This window comes from Echeneis naucrates, chromosome 7 (genome assembly GCF_900963305.1).
Source record: "Echeneis naucrates chromosome 7, fEcheNa1.1, whole genome shotgun sequence".
Lineage (NCBI taxonomy): Eukaryota > Metazoa > Chordata > Actinopteri > Carangiformes > Echeneidae > Echeneis > Echeneis naucrates.
Window position 1 is genome coordinate 20977343 of NC_042517.1, and position 21054 is coordinate 20998396.

A 21054-nucleotide genomic window follows, 5' to 3' on the forward strand; every position below is an offset into this window, starting at 1 on the left:
GCCCATCCTCAGAATACATGCGTTCTGAACCATGAGGGTTGATTCATACAGATCACGGATCAACCGTGATCCATTGCACCAATATGTTAAACACATTGTCTGAAACAGGGCAAGAATATTTACTAATTTGATGGTATGTATGTGCCCGTGGGGATGATTTATAAAGTTTTTCAGATAATTATCTAATCAGCTCTACACTCTAGCCAAACTACGCATCAATCTAATTCTTAACATTCCGTGCCATCAGACCCATTATAATTTGTCAAAATTGAGCAGTTAGCACTCAAAAAGTATTAAAGATATGAAATACTGTAGATGAAAACTGTGATGGATGGACAGGATCTTTGTTAGCATTTTAAAATTTGAATGGAGTCTGTAGGTGCAAGTATAGAGAAGTAGTATGTCTTGATATATAATTGGCCTGGGCTTTCTTAAAACCCTAGGGAAAAAAGGCAAATTAAAATGTTGATGGAAGAGTAATAATAAGAAAAAGAAATGTGCAGGAGAGCAATAGTGACTCTGGGCCCCTGCTTAGAGTCATTTGAACTTTAAAGTTATTGATATAAAAAGTCCACTGACTGTGTGCAGGGCTCAGAGGAACTAATAAGAATAAGAAACGTGACCAATAACAATGACTGACCAATGACTATGGTCTCTCCCCAAGGTGCTAAAAATACTCAACATATAAATTGTACAAGTTTTCTTCCAAACAACCCCACAGCCTGTGCTGAATGTCCACCACCATCATCATTATCATCCTTGTAATTCAAATATTTGAAGAATAAATCAACAAAACATGTTCACTTTATCTTATGGTTATAACCTGACTGGCATGATGCTCATATTTCAGTCCATTCCTTCATAAATCAGCAAGCTTACGACACACAGTTCAATCAATCAATATGCGAAAGCTCTTCCTGGGTGAAAAATCTTTTAACCTCACTGGAATGAAGCTTAATGTGAAATTCAAGTGATAATGGTTCATGGTCATAACAGTCTTATTCTCTTATCAAAGTTTTTCCTCGGGGTGGATTAAAATCTTCATGTCCAACAAGAGTCAGGAGAACTAAAGTGATGCCACTTCACTTCATCTGTTCAAGGCGCCTGATCTTCACAAATCAGTTGATTCTGTGAACACAAGCTGTCAAAATTAGCCCAGCTCTTCATTAGCTCTACAGAGGAAAATGTAGTCTAGAATCTAAACTAGAACTAGATAACTTCTTTCCCCAACACCGTTTTTAAATCGTTTCTATATATCTAAATTTCCCACAGCAAATTACAAAGTACAAGTTTATAAAAAGATTGAATATGATGAATTCAAGGAAAAACCAAACATGAAAAAGATGAGCATAAGATGCATCTTTACATAAGGATCAAAAGCAAATCTATCCCTCAGAAATATGCTAATAATAGGATTATACAGAACAACTCTGGCAAAAGTGATTACAATCAAACTTGTATAATGGAAAATGACTTATCTCAATCTGTGCTGGCAGAAATTATTAAATGAGATGCACGTTTGATCCTGTGCTTTTGACTGAAATTAGTTGAAAAGTTTTATCATTAAACCCAGATAATTGAGAATGTATGACACTTATCAAGTGTCATACATTCTGCTGCAGCACCACGCTTTCCAGAATGTTTTAATAAAATAATCCTATCTCCATCTTCTCCCCCTCCCTCCATAGATGTTTAGGAACCTGCTGCCATTCTTTCTCCACCTCCTTCTTTCTTGTCCTCGTGCATCATTCAGGGCTGCCTCCCTCTGAGACCTTCAACATTAGCATTTCTTCTTCTTTCTTCCTTCTTATTATTTTCTACATTGTGAGACACTGAAGGCATCAAACTGTGAATTACTCCAAAGGGAATCAGAACCCGCTCAATGAGGTATTCATGTGACTTTTACTCTGTGGTCAAACCATTCCCTTGGGTTTAGGTCATTTGATTGTTTCTCACGTCTCTTCTTTGTGTTTAAACGAGCCGAAAGGAGCCAAGCAAAGTGTTCTGGGTCATGATGCTGCTGAAAATAGGTTCCACGAACAAGGGACTGGATTGGATGGCCTGTGGCTGCAGACTGCTGCGCTGGGCATTTTATGTTGTCCTGATCAACACTGTTGGGTAATACAAACAATCTCTGACTTGAAGTTCAAAGAGACAAAGTTAGTGTGACGCCTACAATATATCAAATATAACTCAATATCTCTTCCCTCCCTCAGTCTCTCAACCTAACAAACACCCATGTGCACAAAAAACACAAAGAAATGCTTTACCAGTTATGATTATTGTATTTCACCATATAAATTAGTTGTTTATTTCTGTTCCCTCTCACACTCATTCGCATCATTAGCCAACTAAAAATAACAACCGACTGCCACCAATTTCCATCATATGATCTTATTTCAGTGATAATGATAGAGCAATGTATTGCTTGGACCCTAACCTTAACCCTTTCTTCAATCACAGAAAGGATTTTACAGCGATCGATGTTTGCACGAAGGTTTATAATAGAAAGAGCAGTAGAATTCATGTTTGTGAGAGAGAAACAACAGAGAGGTTCCTACTTTTGTTTGAAGCAGCCAACAGTTAGTTAATCTATTATGTTATTGTGTTATTCTGGAGAACAACTTCATTCACTACATTTTCAATTAGTGGTCTAAGTGAGAGATTCACACAGTTCAACCCATGACAGATCTCACTGTCCCTCAGTCAGCAGAGCCACATAAGACCTAGACAATAACCCTGGACCCAACAGTGGCCACATGCATGTCTTTATCTCTCACCCCCGCAATAACTTTGAACATACACGGGCCAGTTGCACCATTACTCTGGTTACTGGTTTTAGCATTTTGACTTCTTTATCAGTCGAGGTAGATCCCGTTAGTTCACCGAGATGATCGACAGCTCTGACTGATGTGTGACAGGCTATAAGTGGCTATCTTCTGCTCATTTGTTTGCCTTGCTCATTTTGTTTTAAGACAGTCAAACCGATGTCTATCAGCCTCACAGATGAAGACTGTGGAGGTGTTTTGTTTTTTTGTTTTTTTTTTGCTGTTATTGTTGACGATTTGGGTTTTTTGTTGTTGTTTTGTGCCTTTTGGTGCAAGCACACGCAAGTTTTGTGGACAGATCCTTTCAGGAAAAAGGACAAACTGTTGCGTTTAGCTTTATTGTGGTTGTGGAGAGCTGGGAGAGAATCAGGAGGGGTTCATACACGGAGCAATGCAAGCCCAAAAACCTGCAACCCGCGACTGACGATATTTGCAAGTGACTTTACAGAACAACAAGCCCAAAGTTGCTTATAACAAGGGGACCTGGCAACACTGATTCTTATCAAGCACTCTACATGCCAGCATTTTCTGCTCATCAGGTTTGAGCAAAAACAAATATAAAATTTTGACTTTGTCTTATTGTTGAAGCACAGACACAATCAAAATAAAAAAGATAGATCAAGATCAAGATCAAGATAAAAAAGTCAAAGTATAACATGCAAACCAGAATGAAGCAGCTGGATGTGATTTGGATCAACATCAGAAAATACAAAAGAAAGTGTGGGATAATAAATAAAAAAATAATACCTTGCTGAGGCATGTATAGACACAAGATAAGCTAATAGAAAGACTGATAATAACTGAGGGTTGTTTTTTCTTTTCTTTTAATACCTGCAATCCAGTGTTTTACTCTGTCCATATTTTACTCCAGAGCATTTATACATTTTACTGTAAAATCACATACTGCCTATCAACACCATGTTCCAGGGTTTCATGGTTCCTATGGAAAGAACACCTCCAGTGATAGTGGAATACACAACCCAGCTTTTCCAGGAAACGGGGGACAATCTGGAAATGAGCCAAATTTCTACACCATTTATTCACTATACCTTTGAAACTCACTGATCTCTGATGAATCAATAGTTTCCTTTCAGCTGTTTGGATTGTTGATGTGTGTTTGCTAATGTATTTCATGCTGATTTTACACAGTTTAGATTTCATTATTAAAGAGCAGTGCAATTGTAATCTCACCGCAGCTCTCACTACTAATAAGTCAAACCAGCATCTGAAGAAATCTGCAAACTGACCTTCATGCTCTTTCTCAGAGGGACTAGTTTTCTTCATCTTCTTTGGGGTTTTCATAAAAAGTGGAAAGATGGTTCGCAGACCCAGGATATCCACAAATTTATGGCAGTTGTCAGCTCCCTCTGGTCCAATCATCCCATGGTCCAGGACCTTCAGAGCACTAGTTCGTGACATTTTCTTTTCCCTGCAACCAAGAAAGAAAACAGCACTGAAGCCAAGGATCTGGATAGCTGAAATTAAACAGGGGCAAATCGGGAGACAGCTAACTTCACCCAAGATCCTAGTGTTGTGAACAATGGGTTTTGTCATCCAAATGGATGAGATGGTGCCTGGTTGATGTTAACAGGTGGTACAGTTTCAGCAGCAGGGTTTGGATCAGACCTAGAGTCTAGATGAGGCTGAGTCACTTACAGATATTATACCAGACACTGAACACTCCCATCTATAAATGCAGTCGTGCATTCAACAATGTTGTGGATCCCTTAAACAAGTCATTAGATATTGTGTTGCACTCACTATGGCCTGGGTCTGTGCATGATCTTCTACGAGTCTAATACCCAACAATCATTCCAGAGATGAAACACAGCAGAGACCTGAAAACCTATAAATGTTCCAAACTAAGAGGATGATCCCCCCACCACCCCTCTTTTGCAGACACATTGTGTCTTAGAAAACAAGAGCAACTCTCCCCAAAATGAAACTGTTGAGAAATTCACAAGATTTGCCGATGTTGGAGCTGATGTTATATTTTTGAGAATTTCCTGCTATTTATTTGTGGTGACAGCTGTTTCTTCTTTCGTCTTTATTTCCTTCTGAATTCAGACATGTTGAACCTGAGGCTGGGTGCCACAGTGGGCCAGTGGTCAGAGAAAGAAGGCTCTGAAGGCATTCACCAACTTCTTCCCTCAGTCCAAAAACAGGTGGTTGTTCGTCTCTTTCTGTATGGTGGACGTGATGTACTGGTGACCTGTCGAGGGCGTACCCAGCCCTCGCCCAGTCTGAGTTGGGATTGGCTCCAGCAGCCACTCGGAAATGGATAAGTGGTAGAAGATGGATGAATGAGTCTTTGTGATGGTCATTTGTTCTGTGGGTTCTGTGTGGCTCTCCATTACCTGACACTTATTCTTAATTTCTCCGCTGGATGATTTTGCATAAAAGGATTTTTGCATCCAAATAATGAAATAATATTCCAAGCATTCAATCTACATGTCCAGTGATGTGATAATCAACATTGAGGTGCAAGGAGCTGAAGACGTTTCAAAAATGTTTTTCTATTAGTCTTTAAGGTCACACCCCACCAACTGTTAACTGATTGGCCAGGCAGCAGAGCAGGCGGACATGCTGATTTTTGTGCTGCTACACCCTGACTCAATTTTCACAGGCGAAAAAGGCTGTGGCTGGACTGAGACGGAGGGACTGGATATATAGATATATAAAGAATGCATATATAACTTTCCAGATATTAACAAACTGCTCTGCACCTTTCAGTCCATATTTTAATCTTTTTTTAGCCAGCAAACAGTGACACATTAACTGGGCAGCAAAAAGTGAACCCGAATTCTCAAGGAAGGTAGAGGTTGAACACAACTGTGTTTGTGCACATACAAACACAGTTTGTACGTGTACACAGGACAGCATGCTACACAGTTTATCTTCATGGTGCCACTGCAGCTGAGGTCAGGAGGTGTAATCCTCTGATCACCCTGAATAATTGTATAATACAGAATGTGACTTATAATAGCGCACAGCCTCACCTAAGCATGAGATTCATAAGTTGAAGCCCTTCCCCTCTGAGGAAACGGTCTCGATTGCTGGGCAACATGAGGCAGGAGCACAGAGCATCAAAGAGGTTCTCCATCATTTCTTGCTCCTCGGCTGTGGATGGGTTATGACGTTTGAACACCTGAAATGGACATAGCACTGAAAAAGAAAGAACAGAAAAACCTTCTCCAACACAGCAACAGTTCCTGATATAGTTTCTCAGAATAATGGCAGAATGTGGGAAAATTAGGCTCTTAATTAAAGAGCAGGAAGGAGCCTGGTGTGATCAAATGACACAGGTTTGTTCATTAATTAAGAGAGGTGGGATAATACTAGCAATCATGAACAAGTTTACTCAAAGAAAGTGTTAGGAGCTTATTTGGAGGGTTAAAAACTTCAATGGCCTATTTTCTCCAAAAGCTGTCCACAAGACAGCTCTACAGAGGGAAAATAGTTTAATTGAACACAGGTGATCCAGGGTTCTGTGAGACTAGCTGGAGCACCATCACATTCTACTATGTTCAAAACCAGTATCTGGAGATGGACGACAGGTTCATTAGTGGTGGAATAAAATTAACTAAAAACAAGACGTAAAAGCTAAATCTTACAGATAGTTGCTGTAGTAACACGTCAATGCCATCCATTTCACCAAGTAGCTCTCTAGTATCTGAGGATGACACAAAGACATAAAAATTAAAAAAAAAGGAAAAAAAAAACAACAAAAAAAAAAAAACTAGACAACTGGGGGAAACTGAGCTGATAAAAAAAAAAAAGATATTTAAGGACCAGGACCACTGCTCAAGTGGGTGGATGAGGGAACAGAAAAAAACAGGGAGGAAAACACACTGAAGAGCGGTAGAAGCATAAAATGAGTATTAACTCTGAAACACTGAAGCAACTTCGAGATAGAAAAATAAAAATGATGGCACACAAAAATTTCTGTATATCCATGTAAGGAGCATACACCAGCATGCATGCAGGCACTCATGCATACACAAACACACACTCACGTTTACCTCAGTATGTTTATGACTCATAGCAGAAAAAATGTGTATGTATGGTGATTGTGAAGGCTCTTAATCTCTTGGGATAAGACTCCTCTTGCTTGCAGTTGCAAGTATTGTATATATAAACCATTCAGTGGTTTTTCAAATTAAACTTAGACGTTGGCAGGAAAATGTGAGACCTAAATTCAAATTAACACATCAGAATATTACAGAAATGATCCATCATCCTAAAAGGACCCTTGTAACTTGCCTTATTGCCAGTAACAGTATTATATGGAACATTATTTATAGTGACACACTATGTCATCTGGGCAAAGAAAGTTTATATTAGATTTGATTTTGAATTTGAAGAGCAAGAAGGAGAGGATGAGTAAAGCCAGAACTGCTGAGGAAAAAGAAGGAGTGTAAAATGAGACAAGACTCTCACTGAATAATATTCTGTTTGACAACCTGTGGTAGGACCTGAGAGACTTGCAGCTATTTTGAGACTTGACAGGGGTTCAGTGAGGCAGGGAACAGGTGGAGAAGACAGCAAATAGACAAGGGGGAATAAGAGCAGTAATATGAGGAGTGGGAGAAACAAAACAAGGAAATATGGTATCAAAGAGTGGCGAGGAAAATTAAAGAAAAAAATAAAACAGGAAGAAGGGAGTAGAGAGGCATAGTCGTTAGCGCTGTAGCCTCACAACAAGAAGGTTGGCGGTTTGGTTCCCGGCCTGGGGCTTTCCTGTTAAGAGTTTGCATGTTCTCCTAGTACTTGCAGGGTTTCCTGCAGGTATTCCAGTTTCCTCCTATCGTCCAAAGACATGCGTGTTTAGGTTAATTGGTGACTAAAATTGCCCGTATGTATGTGAGTGTTTGTTTGTGTTTGTTTCTCTGTATGTTAGCCCTGCGATGGACTGGCCACTTGTCCAGGGTGTAGCCCACATTGCCCAACGTGAGCTGGCATTGACTCCAGAGAGATTAGTGGATATAAATATGAACCAGGCAAATAAGTTATGAAGAAAGAAAAGAAAAAAAAAGAATATGATAAGGAGAAAGCACAATGAATAAGTGGGGTTCTGCTGGAGGATCCAACAAACCTGTTATTGACAGACTTACTGTCATTGTTTTGCAGCAAGATAGCCAGGATTTCACTGCAGTACAGCTTGTTAGCATCAAAGGGCAGCTTTGCCTGAGAGGGACAAGAAATAAGAGCAAACTCCAATTACCTCTCCTCAGGAGAAACTCCAGAGTCCAGAGAATTTAAACAACATCTTTATTTTTATCCGTGAACAGAGGTGATACAAAACATATCGAATATCAGGACAATAGGCAGTGATAACGCATATAACAACGCATAACCCTAACCTCAGACAGACTTCAAGCCTGAGCTACAGAGCAGGTTTCTGCTCATCGAGGTCAATTCAGGATTAATGCTGGTTTTCAGTCCTACTACAGTAGTTGTGTGGTTAAAAAGGCAACTCAACCTGAACTCACCTGATCTGTTGGGTGGTTCACTTAAGAGGATCAGATCAAAACCTGCCAACGGCCTAAGACTAACTACTGACCCATCAGATAAGTGGAAAAGTAGAATCATTATTTCTACTGGAACCTAAAGAAAATAACAGTTTACAGGTGATAAATACAGAGTTTACCTTTTGTCCACTAACTCTGAATCAGCTCCAAGTCTCTAAAGAGAGTTTATCATTCTAAATAAACACAAAGATAATTTTAGCTTCATTCTCATTCAATACAGATTATGTCTGTACTATGTATCTTTATCACTACTGATCAGAGTAGCACAAGAGGGCTCTGGGTGTGGAAATAAAGACTCAAGTGCTGAAATTATCACACACAAAAATATTTTCCAATACTGTTAAAACGACATTTAACTCAGTCTGACTTCTTCAGACATCAACAATATGACAGTTTTTCCATGACAGGCAATGGTATTGAGAAGTTACCCAAGATCTGTTGATACTATAACCAGGTTATCTGGAAAAAAAAAAAAAAGTATATATATATATATATCTATATATCTATCTATATATATATATATCTATCTATCTATATATATATATATATATATATATATCTATCTATCTATCTATATATCTATCTATCTATATCTATATATCTCTATCTATATATCTATATCTATATATCTATATATCTATATATATATATATATATATATATATATCTATATCTATATATCTATATATATATATATATATATATATATATATATATATATATCAGTGTATATATACAAAAAAGTTCAAAATGCATTCACACTAAAATTTGTAGCACAGTAACATTATGACTCCATAATTTAATATTAATATTAATAAATTAATAATTATTCAAGTTCTAATCAAAACTAAATCAAATGTGCTAGATCGATTAATCTAATCAAATCTGCTAAATTTATTATTTTCTTAATCAATACATCTTGTATTTCTCCGACAAATCATTTCAGTTATACAACATTGAAAAAGCTGTTAAACAATTACGGTCACAAGTGAACTGTCTTGTTTTGTTTCACTAAGAGCTTCATCCAGAAAAATAATCAATTTGTAGATAAATATACAACAGCTTCTTTTCACATCTAAAGCTTGAACAACCCTATTTTGATTTTTTTTCTGAACTAACATTTCAACCCACATTCTTACCTTAATTCTCTTGAGCAGCCACTGCATGAGTCCCTGCTGGGCAGCCTCAGCACACAGGACTGGTCTGAACTCAGCCATATTTTCAATAATGGCTGAGGAGGACACACAATATCAATAGACTAACAGCTGTCAATAACACAAACATCTCTGTACTTAATCCACCACCCTGAACCATCAGGCATCAGTGGGATATTAATGTTATTAAGTTGTAGTTAGTTTACGAATTTATACTGTATGTACTGTGCCAGATATTAAATAACGAATAGTGACCCGACAACATTCGTCTTCCTATAGAGGGCTGGTCAGTGTTTTGTCTCAGCTTCTTCTAAATTTATTATTAGAAAGCTGCTTGGGCAACATGATATCTCTATCACAACAGGCTGTGGCAGAAGGTGACAAAGTGATAGACTTTGCCGTAGTGGTAAGAGAAGAGAAAAATGGGAAATTTAGCGGGAGAAAGAATAAGGTGGGAGCAGGAGGGAAGCTGAAATCAGAAGGAAAGCAAGACCTGACAGTAAAGGAATTCAGAAATGTAAGTGCATAAAACAAGGGACTGAATAAAAAATAAAAAAAAAAAAAAACTCATCAAAAAAACAAATGGATGGAGCGGCTGCTGATGATGCTTAAATTAAAGCAAAAACAACAGAGGAAGAGATGGAGAGAGAAATGTGACTTATCAGTGATTCAAACAGAGCAGACAGCAGGCTCAGAGTTGAGAGCAGCCAACACAGACAAAAGGCATATTCAAGCTCAGAAAGCTCCTTCCTCCCAGCATAAGCACTCATACCTCGATATAGCCCACACTCGCACACAAAGCTGATACACACACCTTAACAGCTCTCCTGACACTCAGCCTCAATCAGGAAGAATCATTTCTGTTGGGTCACTGAACACAGAAAGAGCTGAGAGGCAGAAACGCCACATTCATGGTGAAGTGAAATCCTCCAAACTATGAATTTGCTTCTCAAGCAGAGACACACCTATAAACAGCACATTTCACGTCACCCCTTACATTACATTAAACCTCCAAATACATGAAATTAAAGTGACAAAATATTGAAATGCAACATTGAAAGCTTCAGTGCGCACACTGATAAACATCATGGCACTTGGCAGCAGTGGAACACATCGATAAAGCTTAAAAAATACAAATATATTTTGTCAGTGCCCTATGTAATGTCAAATCTGGGTCCACGAGGACTCCCTGTCACCACACTGCTGAAAACCTTTCACCTTAAAAGGCACACCTCCCTGTGGAGATGCCTGTTATGTTCCAGGAATAAACAGCACAAGGTTTAACAGTTATGGCGACTATGAATATTCAAATCTTACAGAGATGGCATTTTTATTCAGGCTGGTATTTTTTTAATCATGTTCAGTATAGAACCACAGAGGTGTATCTGCAATTTGTCTGTTTTGTGTATGAATTAATACAGAGCTGCACAGCGACTGACAATGCTGTCCAGTCCAGGTTTGGTTTTATTGTGCAAATCCACACAGCTTTATGTTTCAGTGAAATGCTGATTGACTTCCTGTCTACACCACATTCATAATGTGCAGTTCAGCATCTACTGCTATAACAATAGGATGGCGATAATTACAGGATCAGTCCTCCCTCAGATGTAGAGCAGCATATAGTAGGCTGTGTGGACCAATTTGGGACTCGGACATTTGATTTGAATCTACCACAGCCAGCTGTAGAAACAGGAATGACCAACAGCCTCCATGAAAAAAAAAAAAAAAAACCCCTCTGTAGCCTCTACATTCACATTCAGCCCTGAGTGTTATGTATATATTAGGTACATATAAAACTGAAATACTTTGAAAAGCAATGAAACTGTTAAATTTATAGTCCTGTGTATTGATTCAAGACAAACAGCTGAGGATAAACTGTATGGAGTTCTTTAGTGCTTTAGTGCATTTCAGTCCAGGAATGAAACGTGGAGCTGCACAAAGATCCAACAGTAGCCAGGTCTTATGGGGGGACAATGATTTATAAATACAACTTATATATGCACCTACTGGAACGCCATTGTTAAACCCTAGCTGGTGGCATGTGTTCTTACCCAGGGTGTTGTAGATGCCATCAGCCTCCTCCTTCACCTGCTCGTCCAGACGCTCCATATTCTGCACCAGCAAGGCCACCACCTGACCCTCCAACTACAGACAGATAGGGTTCACACATTTGTTTAATACATCAAGACTGTCAGTGCTCTACAGGTCTGGTCCTGGAGGGCCACTGGAGGGCCACTGTCCTGCATGTTTTAGATGTCACACTGCTCCAACACATTGAAATTATCAGCTCGTCATCAAGCTCTGCTGAAGTCTGATCAGGAGTCACTCATTTGAATAAGTTGTGCTGGAGCAGGAAACATCTAAAACATGCAGGACAGTGGCCCTCCAGGGCAGGATTTGGACACCTCTGCTCTACAGCATTGATCAAAGACATTATGTCTTTACTGTAATAAACTGTGAAACACTGGAGGAGCTCTGAGTTCATGATGAGCGTTTACATTGACTTGCACGACCCAAAACATTTCCCCTTCTACCTGAGTCCTCAACCGTATATTTTTTATAACATGGAGGAATAGTTAGAGGGCTCATATATATGCTTCAGCCTTTGCAGAAGCAGATGTTTCCTGTCTGAACTTCTCTGAACATGTGTCATTACTCAAGCACAGATTGGAGCCTAATGAACAAACACTGGGTGCTGACTGGCTGGATGAATGTACAATTACTGATGAAAGGAGATGGACAGTGAACACTGAATAATGAGTACTGACATGGACCATTTTCATTCAACTTATCAAGGATACCACCTGGCCTTCTCACAACAAAGCTAGATGAGATGCAAGCGTTTCTTGGGGGGGGGTAATTAACCAATTACTGAACCAGCATCTGCCATTTTTCGATTACTGATCATAGGAAGGGAAGAAAGATTGGAATCCTCCATTTTGAATCACAAATTGTGATGATGAAAGGTTTCAGTGAAAAGAGGAGGAGAAGGAGAAATATGTATTATAATTTCCCCTTCAAAATATTATTTTCACCCCCCCTTTGTTCAAGGTGGAGGGGCAGCTGTCGTTGTTTTCTCTCTCACTTCTCACATCTATGTGCATTATCAACTGAGCATCTTTTATTTTAAACCAAAGAAAAATGAAATAAACTCTAGCTCACAGATATTAGTCAACCAACAGGAAGGCTTCTCCCTTTTCTAAACACCTGCGATGTTTAATCACTCTACATCAGCTCATCTGTACTGAATTTAAAAGTGAAAGTGACTGTTGATCAGCCCATGAGATAGGGCAACTGTAGTGACAAAACTCCCAACATTCCTGACACTGCCACAAAAAGTAGTGAAGTGAAGCCAACAGACTGACTGATGAAACGTCACAGCCAATGTGAAGGAACAGTAACACACACTTTGTTCCCCCACTATAGGTATATTAGCACTTCAGTCACAGAGCAATATCCTCACAGACAGGCCGAGATAAAGACCAACACAATGTGAAAATTAAAAGCTTCAAACATTTTTTTAATTAAATCTCACTTTCATTGAACTTACTTACTACAAATTAATTACTGACAAACCAAGACAGAATTTGTAAAGAATTGTAACCATTTGGGCCCAATCTCAACCTCATTATGTTCCCAAAGTTCGCAGACAACTGGAATTTTGGAAGGAAACTTCCAAAGTTCAAAGTTTTAGTTACACCAGTAAAATGAATAATAATAATTTTCTTATTTGTTAGTAACGTCCTCTGTTAATGATATGGTATCAAAATCATTACATTACATTTCATAGTCCAAAAATGTTTGGATGTATTCAGTCAGCAAGGTGACCAAATTCCTGCTTTCAATTTGGTAAGAGTGACTACGGAAACAATCCTCTCATCTTCTCCAAAGCCCAGACATTAAAGCATTAACTCCACAAAATTCTGCTTCACTATTATCATCAAAGACTGACAAAAAATCCTGAACTTACGAGAGCGTCAATGAGCACTTCAGCGCCCTCCTCACTCTCGTGGAGTGTGTCGATATCCGTCAGCTCCTGCAGCAGGTCCACCACTGCTATAGCCACATTTGCTTCGGGCTAAGGACCAGAAGTTTGTATTGCCAAGTTGTTGACAGAGCCACAGTGTTGTTGCTCATACTTTGTTTAACTGTTTTAAACTTTTTTTATTCATTTATTGTAAACCAATTTTATTTTTAACTGTTTCCATTTACTTTGAATTACATGTGTTAATTTTGATGGAAATTCATGCTGGATCAAAGGATATCAGTGTTTTCATGACTGAGAAGGCCCAGCAGTGAGTGGACAGCATTAAGTTCTACCAGCAGGTGATAGAGATCAGGCATCGTGGCAATCACATGCATTTCCTGGATGATGTCATTTAGATCCAGTTCTGACTCCATGAATCTGGATTAGAAAAAAAGACAAGAAATTGTTGGTTAGCATGTTAGCATTGTATGTATTCGCTATCTTAGTTTAAGAAATGTCCAAGAGTCAAGAACTCATGAGCTACAAAAGTGAAAATTATTTTTTTAAATATTTAATATTTTAGTGAGAGCAAGAAACATATGACCAAAAATGTGTTTAAGCAAACTGAAATTGAGGCTAAAACACTAAAGCAAATAAGAGACTAATGGGGAAAATGTATCACACGTCATTTTATTCACTCATTACTGAAACATTCAACCAAATGAGTGACAGAGAGCTGCAATGTGTACAGTCATCAGTTGACTTACTTCTCTGGATTGTCTGGGAACTTTATCCTCAATTCCTGATTTTTGTATGATCTTTTCTCAAAGGTCAGGATCATTTTCTTGACTGAGCTCTCATCCACTGGTTCTGCCTGTTTCATCAGCAAATGAGGGAGAGAAAGGAAGACAGAAAATGTTCTTTTTAAATAGGTAACTGATGCAGAGATAAAGAATATAATCAGGGTTTGGGTTCAAATTTGCATCAACTTGACTTTGAGCTTTTAAACCATATTCTCAAATAATTCAAGCACCTGTTGTTGTTAACCCGGTCATTGTAAAACACATAAATCTAATTGTGTGAACAATAGATGACAGATGAAGTATAAAAGACACTAACAAAAAGTGCTTTGTGAACATTTGCACTTATCCTGTGCAGGATGTCAAGTGCATGTTGCCTGCATCAAATTGGACTTTGACAATCCAAGCTTCTTTTTTATAAATAGAAAAATGGACAGAATGGTGAAAATTTAAAGCTGTGCAATCATTTGTGAAAGTCACTTGAAACCTTTTTGCTCCTAATTTGAGCTCATATATATATTTTTATAAACATGGAGGAATATTTAGAGGGCTCATGGATATGCTTCAGCCTTGGCAGAAGATGTTTCCTGTGTGAGCTTCTCTGAACATGTCCAAGTGTCATCACTCAAGCACAGATTGGAGCCTAATAAACAAACACTGGGTTCTGACTGGCTGGATGAATGTACAGTTACTAATGAAAGGGGATGGACAGTGAACACTGAATAATAAGTACTGTCATGGCCATTTTCATTCAACTTATCAAGGATACCACCTGGCCTTCTAGCAACAAAGCTAAATGAGATGCAAGCGTTTCAGCATATATATATATATATATATATATATATATATGTGTTTCCACATCATCTTACTTAATCATAGGCTGATTGACTTCAACTTTATCTTTTACCTTGTAATTTATTTTTTATTTTATTATTATATTCTATCTATATTATAACTATTTTTTCTCTCTTTTATATATATATATATATATATATATATATATATATATATATATATATATATACACACACACACCCACACACACACAGACACACACATTTACTTCCCACCTCAGGTTCATCTTCATCCTGGTCCATCAGTTTCTCCAGGATCTTCTTTTTGTCTCCTGTCAACTCCTCTGTCTCACTCATGTCAGTTCCTCCTTCGATTCCTACTACACCTGAAACTTCCCGGTATCTAGACAACTCCCGGGCTGCCAGGCCCTTCTGCTGTTTCCCTCCTCTGGCTTCCTCCTCTCCTCCCGCTGCTCCTCCTTCATCCTGCCTGGGACGCTTTGCTCCTCTATCAGGCTGCAAGAGGAAATTTTGCCAGAAACCATTTAATTGGGACATTGAGATAATGATAAATGATAACAACAATAACCCAACAGACAGACACAAACACAGAGAGTTAACATGGAAACACAAACTGCACCAAGCAGTTGGAAATAATATAAGAATTAGAGTTGCTCAACATGCAGAAAAATCAAACTGCAATCTACTTTTGTCAGATGTTGTCTTTGTGGTATAAGTGACAATTTCAACAAGACAGATTGTTAAAAATTGAGTGAGTGAAATGCTGGGTCTCGTCCCAGGAACTCATGTCTTTTCAGCCTGGACAATATGACTTATGATCCAGAATATCACTGCTGCACCACTGCTCTTATGACTGTTACGCTCCGTAAAAGGGTAAGATTTTACTAAAATCTGGCGTTTTGAGATGGTGCAGGTATTCATATGGAGTGAATAAATCAGATTCTTTAGTGAAGGCTGGAAAAACAAGAGCCAGAGTCATTTTATAAATGTAGGCAAGTGTTTGTATCAACGTTTGAAAATAAAAGTAGTTAAGAAAGTAACACCTACAGCAATTGTAAATTCATGCCCATTCACTGTAGCTACGTACAGCTTGCATGCTAATTGCTAACGTCACTTTAAACTGGGACTAGAGCTGAGGTCTTCACTCTTTAAAGTAATTAAATTGATTAAAATCGTTCAAGTAGTTCACTATTCACTGGCAGGAAATCGAGAAATTAAATGACGAGAAGAAATTAAATCCGCACGCTAACGTGAAGAAGTGACTGTTAGCAATGCTATGGAATGAACCCAATAGCTGAGATGAACTAATGTTAGTCATACTGGAATCCCCACTAATCCAGGCATGGATCCGTACTTGATAATTCAGGAGCTCCCCAACATCCATATGTTCAGGTCACGAGCGTCCACCGGCAGCCCAGTCCTTCAAGTTGAGGAACAAAATGCAAGCGAACAGTCAGCCACGCAGCTAACGACGAGCTTCCTACCACAAATGCATACCTGCCGTAAAACGGTCCTGATACTTGTCGTAGCAATGTACCGTCGACTATATTTACGTTACCACTAAAACGCTTTATTTCACCAGCGTATGAAATATGTTTAATGATTCTTTAATATATACTTATTGGGTTTTTTTATTATAATTATATATCATGATGATTATTTTCACGATATCATACTTTTTAATAGAATGACTTTTTATTTAATTTATAAAATTTCATTATTACTCAGAGTATTAATTAATTTTTAACCGACGGATGTTTTATTGCGTCGTCAACAGATTACATACCACACGCAAAATAACCGTGTGGGTTTTGACCGCGGTGAAATTAGTTAAACTTCTTGTGTTCCACGCAGTGCGAGTCCGAGCCAGCCACTCCAACATTTCAAGTGCACCCGTACTGTAGATTTTACATTAAGCACAGGGAGACAGAAGACTGCTACAGCGTGTTCCAACTTCCTGTCTCCAAAATGAAAAAGTGGGATATTTACTACTGTGTTTAAAGGCAATAAAAGCAGACAGTGACAAAAAGTATCAATATCTTCCAACACAGGTATATATATATATATATATATACACACATTTACACATCTGAAATGGAAAACCAGGAGACTTATCTCAAGCAGCCAGTGGAGTACTATCATCCCTCACTGATTTCGTCAATTGATCACATGACCTGGAAGCTATTGAGCAAAAATGCTAATATTTACATAAAAAAATCATATAAAAAAATATTTGGGTAAGAAAGGGCTTGTATATCTCTTTGTCCTGCAACGACTAGAGAAGAGCCATCCATCACTGTTGCTTCTTTGGTCCATCAGGGTGATATAAAGTGGGTGATCTGTGTTTTTCAGGATGGCCTCCACCATCCTCATTGTGTTTATCTGCACCACTTATCAAGGAGAGTCCATCATTACTCCAATCACAGAGCCATCCTTCTTAACAAGTTTATCCAGCCTCCTTGCCTGCTTTCTTCCAACACTTCCTCCCCAGCAGACTGCAGCATAAAACAGAACGCTTGCTGCCACAGACTGATAAAACAACTGAGGCAATTTACTACTTACTACAGAAGTTTAAAGATTTAATCTTCCTCAAGGAGAAGAGGCAGCTATGCCCCTTGTAGTAGGAAGGGGCATCTGGGTTAAGGGACCTGGCCAATTTGTTATTCATGTATACATCTAGCTATTTGGAACCACCTCAGTTTCCACTCCACAAGAGTTCACAAAATATTTGTTTGTACTTCAAAAAGTAGGAGTTTTAATGTGATTTTATTAGTCCAACACATTCTCACTCCCAATGCGTCAACAGGCTGACGAACAGACTGACAAAAAGTCAGTGTCCCTTACCGTCACATGCAGACTCAAGATCAAGTATCAAGAGCACCTCTTCAGGCTTCCAAAGACTGGAGCACACGAAAAAGTGTCTTGTCAGAGAGCTGGAGGGCAGAGAGACCACGTCTTGTGAGTACCATTGTTTCACAAGAATATGTGGCCGCACAACAACAGTGTGGGAGCAATCCAGCTGCTGTCCATTGTCGTGAGTGTTGACCACGGCCCTTCTTCTGTCCTAAATGTGACGTCGACATGCACATCAGACATATCCTCCATAACAGAGATGCAATTACAGCTGGACTCTTTCAGCCATTGCCTCCAACAACTGTTGTTGTGGATAAGGCTCTTTTCCCATTGTGGTAAGTTGTGACTTCTGAGTATACAGAAACTACAGTCCACATAATGTATTTCTGTTGTTAAGTTTACTAGTTTGATTATTTAAGCAATTGCTTCTTATCTCTATTGTTTAATCTTGAATTTATGTAAATACTCCATGCCAGTCTGAGTTGGCGTTTATATTTTATTTGGCTTTTTATGCCTTTGCTAGCAAACACAGTAGAGAGAGACAGGAAATGGGAAGGCTGAGAGAGGGGGAATGACAAGCAAGAAAAGGCTCCCCTATTTGGGCCGCTTGCAGGGGGACCATGGCCTCTACATGGGGGCGGCTGCTCAACTCAATACGCCACTAGCCACCCCTTGGCAACATTTTCAGTAATGTACAGTAACAGGCCAAAAGTTTGGAAACATCTTCTCATTCAAATGAATAGACTTGACCATTTTGTCTTTTTTTTTTTTTTATTTCGATTTTTTTTCTTATAAAGCCTCAGATTCATAAAGTGGTTCCAACAAATTACCAGAAAAAATTGTGTCATTGCGATGTTAAATGTCCCATGATAGTATTTCATATGTATGAACTTTTTCAGAGTAGCTTGTTCCTCTCGAGATGCCTGTCAAAATATGAGGTTGTCCACCAGGGTCATTAACGGTCAAACCAAGAAAGGCTGTTGCTTGATACACAATGAATGGTGAGGATTAGAACTTCGATTTTGTCCTGTTTTTAAAGAAGCTTAAAAATATATATTTGTATCTGTTTCAGTCCAGTGTCCTTGGGCTTCTTGAAAGGCATATACATAATATTATTTTATATTATGAAATCTACAGCACTATTGAGTAATGTGTGCCACATTGTACAAAAAGCCTAACCCTTATAAAGTTTTTCATTTTTACATCACAGTGGATGTGTTTTTAATTTTTCTAGGACGATATGATCTCAGCATGCCTGAATTGGGTTGTAAAATGTGTCAATCTACTTGGAGTGCTGGACTTGACAACCTTATCAGAAACGAATACTGGCCTGCCACCCCTCACTTTGCCACAATGTATTCAATAGGCATCTTTTATTCATTTGAAAAAAATGAAGATGGCAGCAGCAGGACTTTGCTGCCAGGCATTTTTAAAAATGCTGGATCGACGAACTGTCTGATTTGGACGTGTGAGTATTTAAGGTATTTATCCCACAGCATTGTTCATCTCTTTATATTGTGCATTAATTCACCTTCATCTCTTTGTATTGTGGATAGAAACACTGTTTTGAACATTATTAAAAGTTATTTTCCCAGTTTTAAAATAGGCTGGGAAGGTCTCAGCAGACAGCTTTCAAAAAGGTTTTTTTGAATGGACAGTTGTCCAATATGAGGTGAACAACATCTGCAAAGAGGAGCCCTTCACCTGTCCTGCATGCACCCCTAATATGCTTGCTGTATCAGTAGATGGAAACCGTAAGCATTACCGTTTCAAAAATACAGCAAGGTACTCCAAATTGTCCCACATATACCAAGTAACCTTAAACTGTGAAATATTGTAAACTTCTGTGCACTCTTGCTATTAAGATCTGAGGAACAGGTCATGTTTGAATCTTCCAAGGATGGAAATGTGAAGAACTCCGTTGACTACATTCACAAAACAACGAAACATGTAAGACTGAAGGTGATTAACCATCTATTGATTTAGTTTAGCTGAATCTGTGGACCATTTGCATCAACCATTCTCTTTACTGTAGGTCTCTGCAGGGTGTTTATGGAGAGGAGAGGTCCGCAGCCAGAGAGACCTCCCAAAGGTCCACCAGCAAGGTGGATGAGGAGGGGCTTGAACTGGTGGTGTGTCGGCATGGAGTGTTTCTCCGTGCTTTAAATATGTACAGTGGAGAAATATTTGCATATCCCCTGTACCTGCAAGACAAGCTGGCCAGTAGGCAAGTCACATTTTTTTGCATAGGTATGACTTGTAAATATTGGCCCTATATCCAAAAAGTCGCAAAAACCTGCCCAGAGCTCCAGCACCTGCTCAACATGAAGCCCTTCCTGTCAATATTTAATGCCAAAACCCATGATTTCAAGTGTGAGGTTAAAAAAAAAAAAGTACCATGTGATACAATTGCTTTATCTGACAATCCTGAGTCGAGACCAGGAGGCAGAGCGGCAGTTTAACACGCTCCTCTGCGCCTCAGTCAGAGTGTTCACCTGCCGAGAATAGAATAGAGTCTCTGTCTATGTTTAGCTCTATAGAAACTGTGTCTGTCCCCCGACCACCTAAATTTAGAAAACTTAATAAACCCAAACTAAACAGAAGAGGAGCTAAAAACAATAACCTAACTGAAATTAAAACAGCCACAAAGTAAGTCTCAAATAACACTGTGACCAAATGTGGACTGTTGAACATTCGATCATCATCATCAAAATCACAACTAGTAAATGATCTCATAGCTGATCATCGTATTGATTTATTTTGTATTAGCATTAATGAAGCTACACCCCCAACTCATGTTAACGTTCATATCCCTCGTACCACAGGTCAAGGAGGGGGGTTGCTGCAATATTTCAGTCAAGCCTATTAATCAACCCGAGATCAAAATCTGACTGCAGGTCTTTTGAAAGCGTCACTCTTAGTCTTTCCCACTCAGACTGAAAAGGTGAAAAACCAGTTCTGTTAGTTACAGTATACCGTCCACCTGGTCCACACTCAGAAGTCCTATCAGAGTTTTCTGAGTTTATATCAGAGTTAGTACTCATTACAGATAAAATCATTATACTGGGATATTTCAATATATGTGTTGATGTAGAAAGCGACAGCC

At 38.7% G+C, this 21054-nt stretch overlaps 1 protein-coding gene across 1 annotated transcript in view; it reads right to left on the minus strand.

The window, feature by feature from the left end:
* ctnnbl1 (catenin, beta like 1) overlaps nucleotides 1-16583 on the minus strand; it is a 36555-nt gene extending 19972 nt beyond the window's left edge. Inside the window, exons 1-11 of the mRNA XM_029506679.1 lie at nucleotides 16450-16583; nucleotides 15351-15590; nucleotides 14248-14354; nucleotides 13779-13918; nucleotides 13484-13581; nucleotides 11565-11658; nucleotides 9499-9590; nucleotides 7943-8015; nucleotides 6443-6501; nucleotides 5828-5976; nucleotides 4076-4257 (exon numbers count right to left, since the gene is read on the minus strand). Of these exons, the coding sequence (XP_029362539.1) occupies nucleotides 4076-4257; nucleotides 5828-5976; nucleotides 6443-6501; nucleotides 7943-8015; nucleotides 9499-9590; nucleotides 11565-11658; nucleotides 13484-13581; nucleotides 13779-13918; nucleotides 14248-14354; nucleotides 15351-15590; nucleotides 16450-16479 (1264 nt within the window). The 5' untranslated portion in view covers nucleotides 16480-16583. The remainder of the gene's footprint in view (nucleotides 1-4075; nucleotides 4258-5827; nucleotides 5977-6442; nucleotides 6502-7942; nucleotides 8016-9498; nucleotides 9591-11564; nucleotides 11659-13483; nucleotides 13582-13778; nucleotides 13919-14247; nucleotides 14355-15350; nucleotides 15591-16449) is intronic.
* Between the last annotated feature and the right edge of the window lie 4471 nt (nucleotides 16584-21054).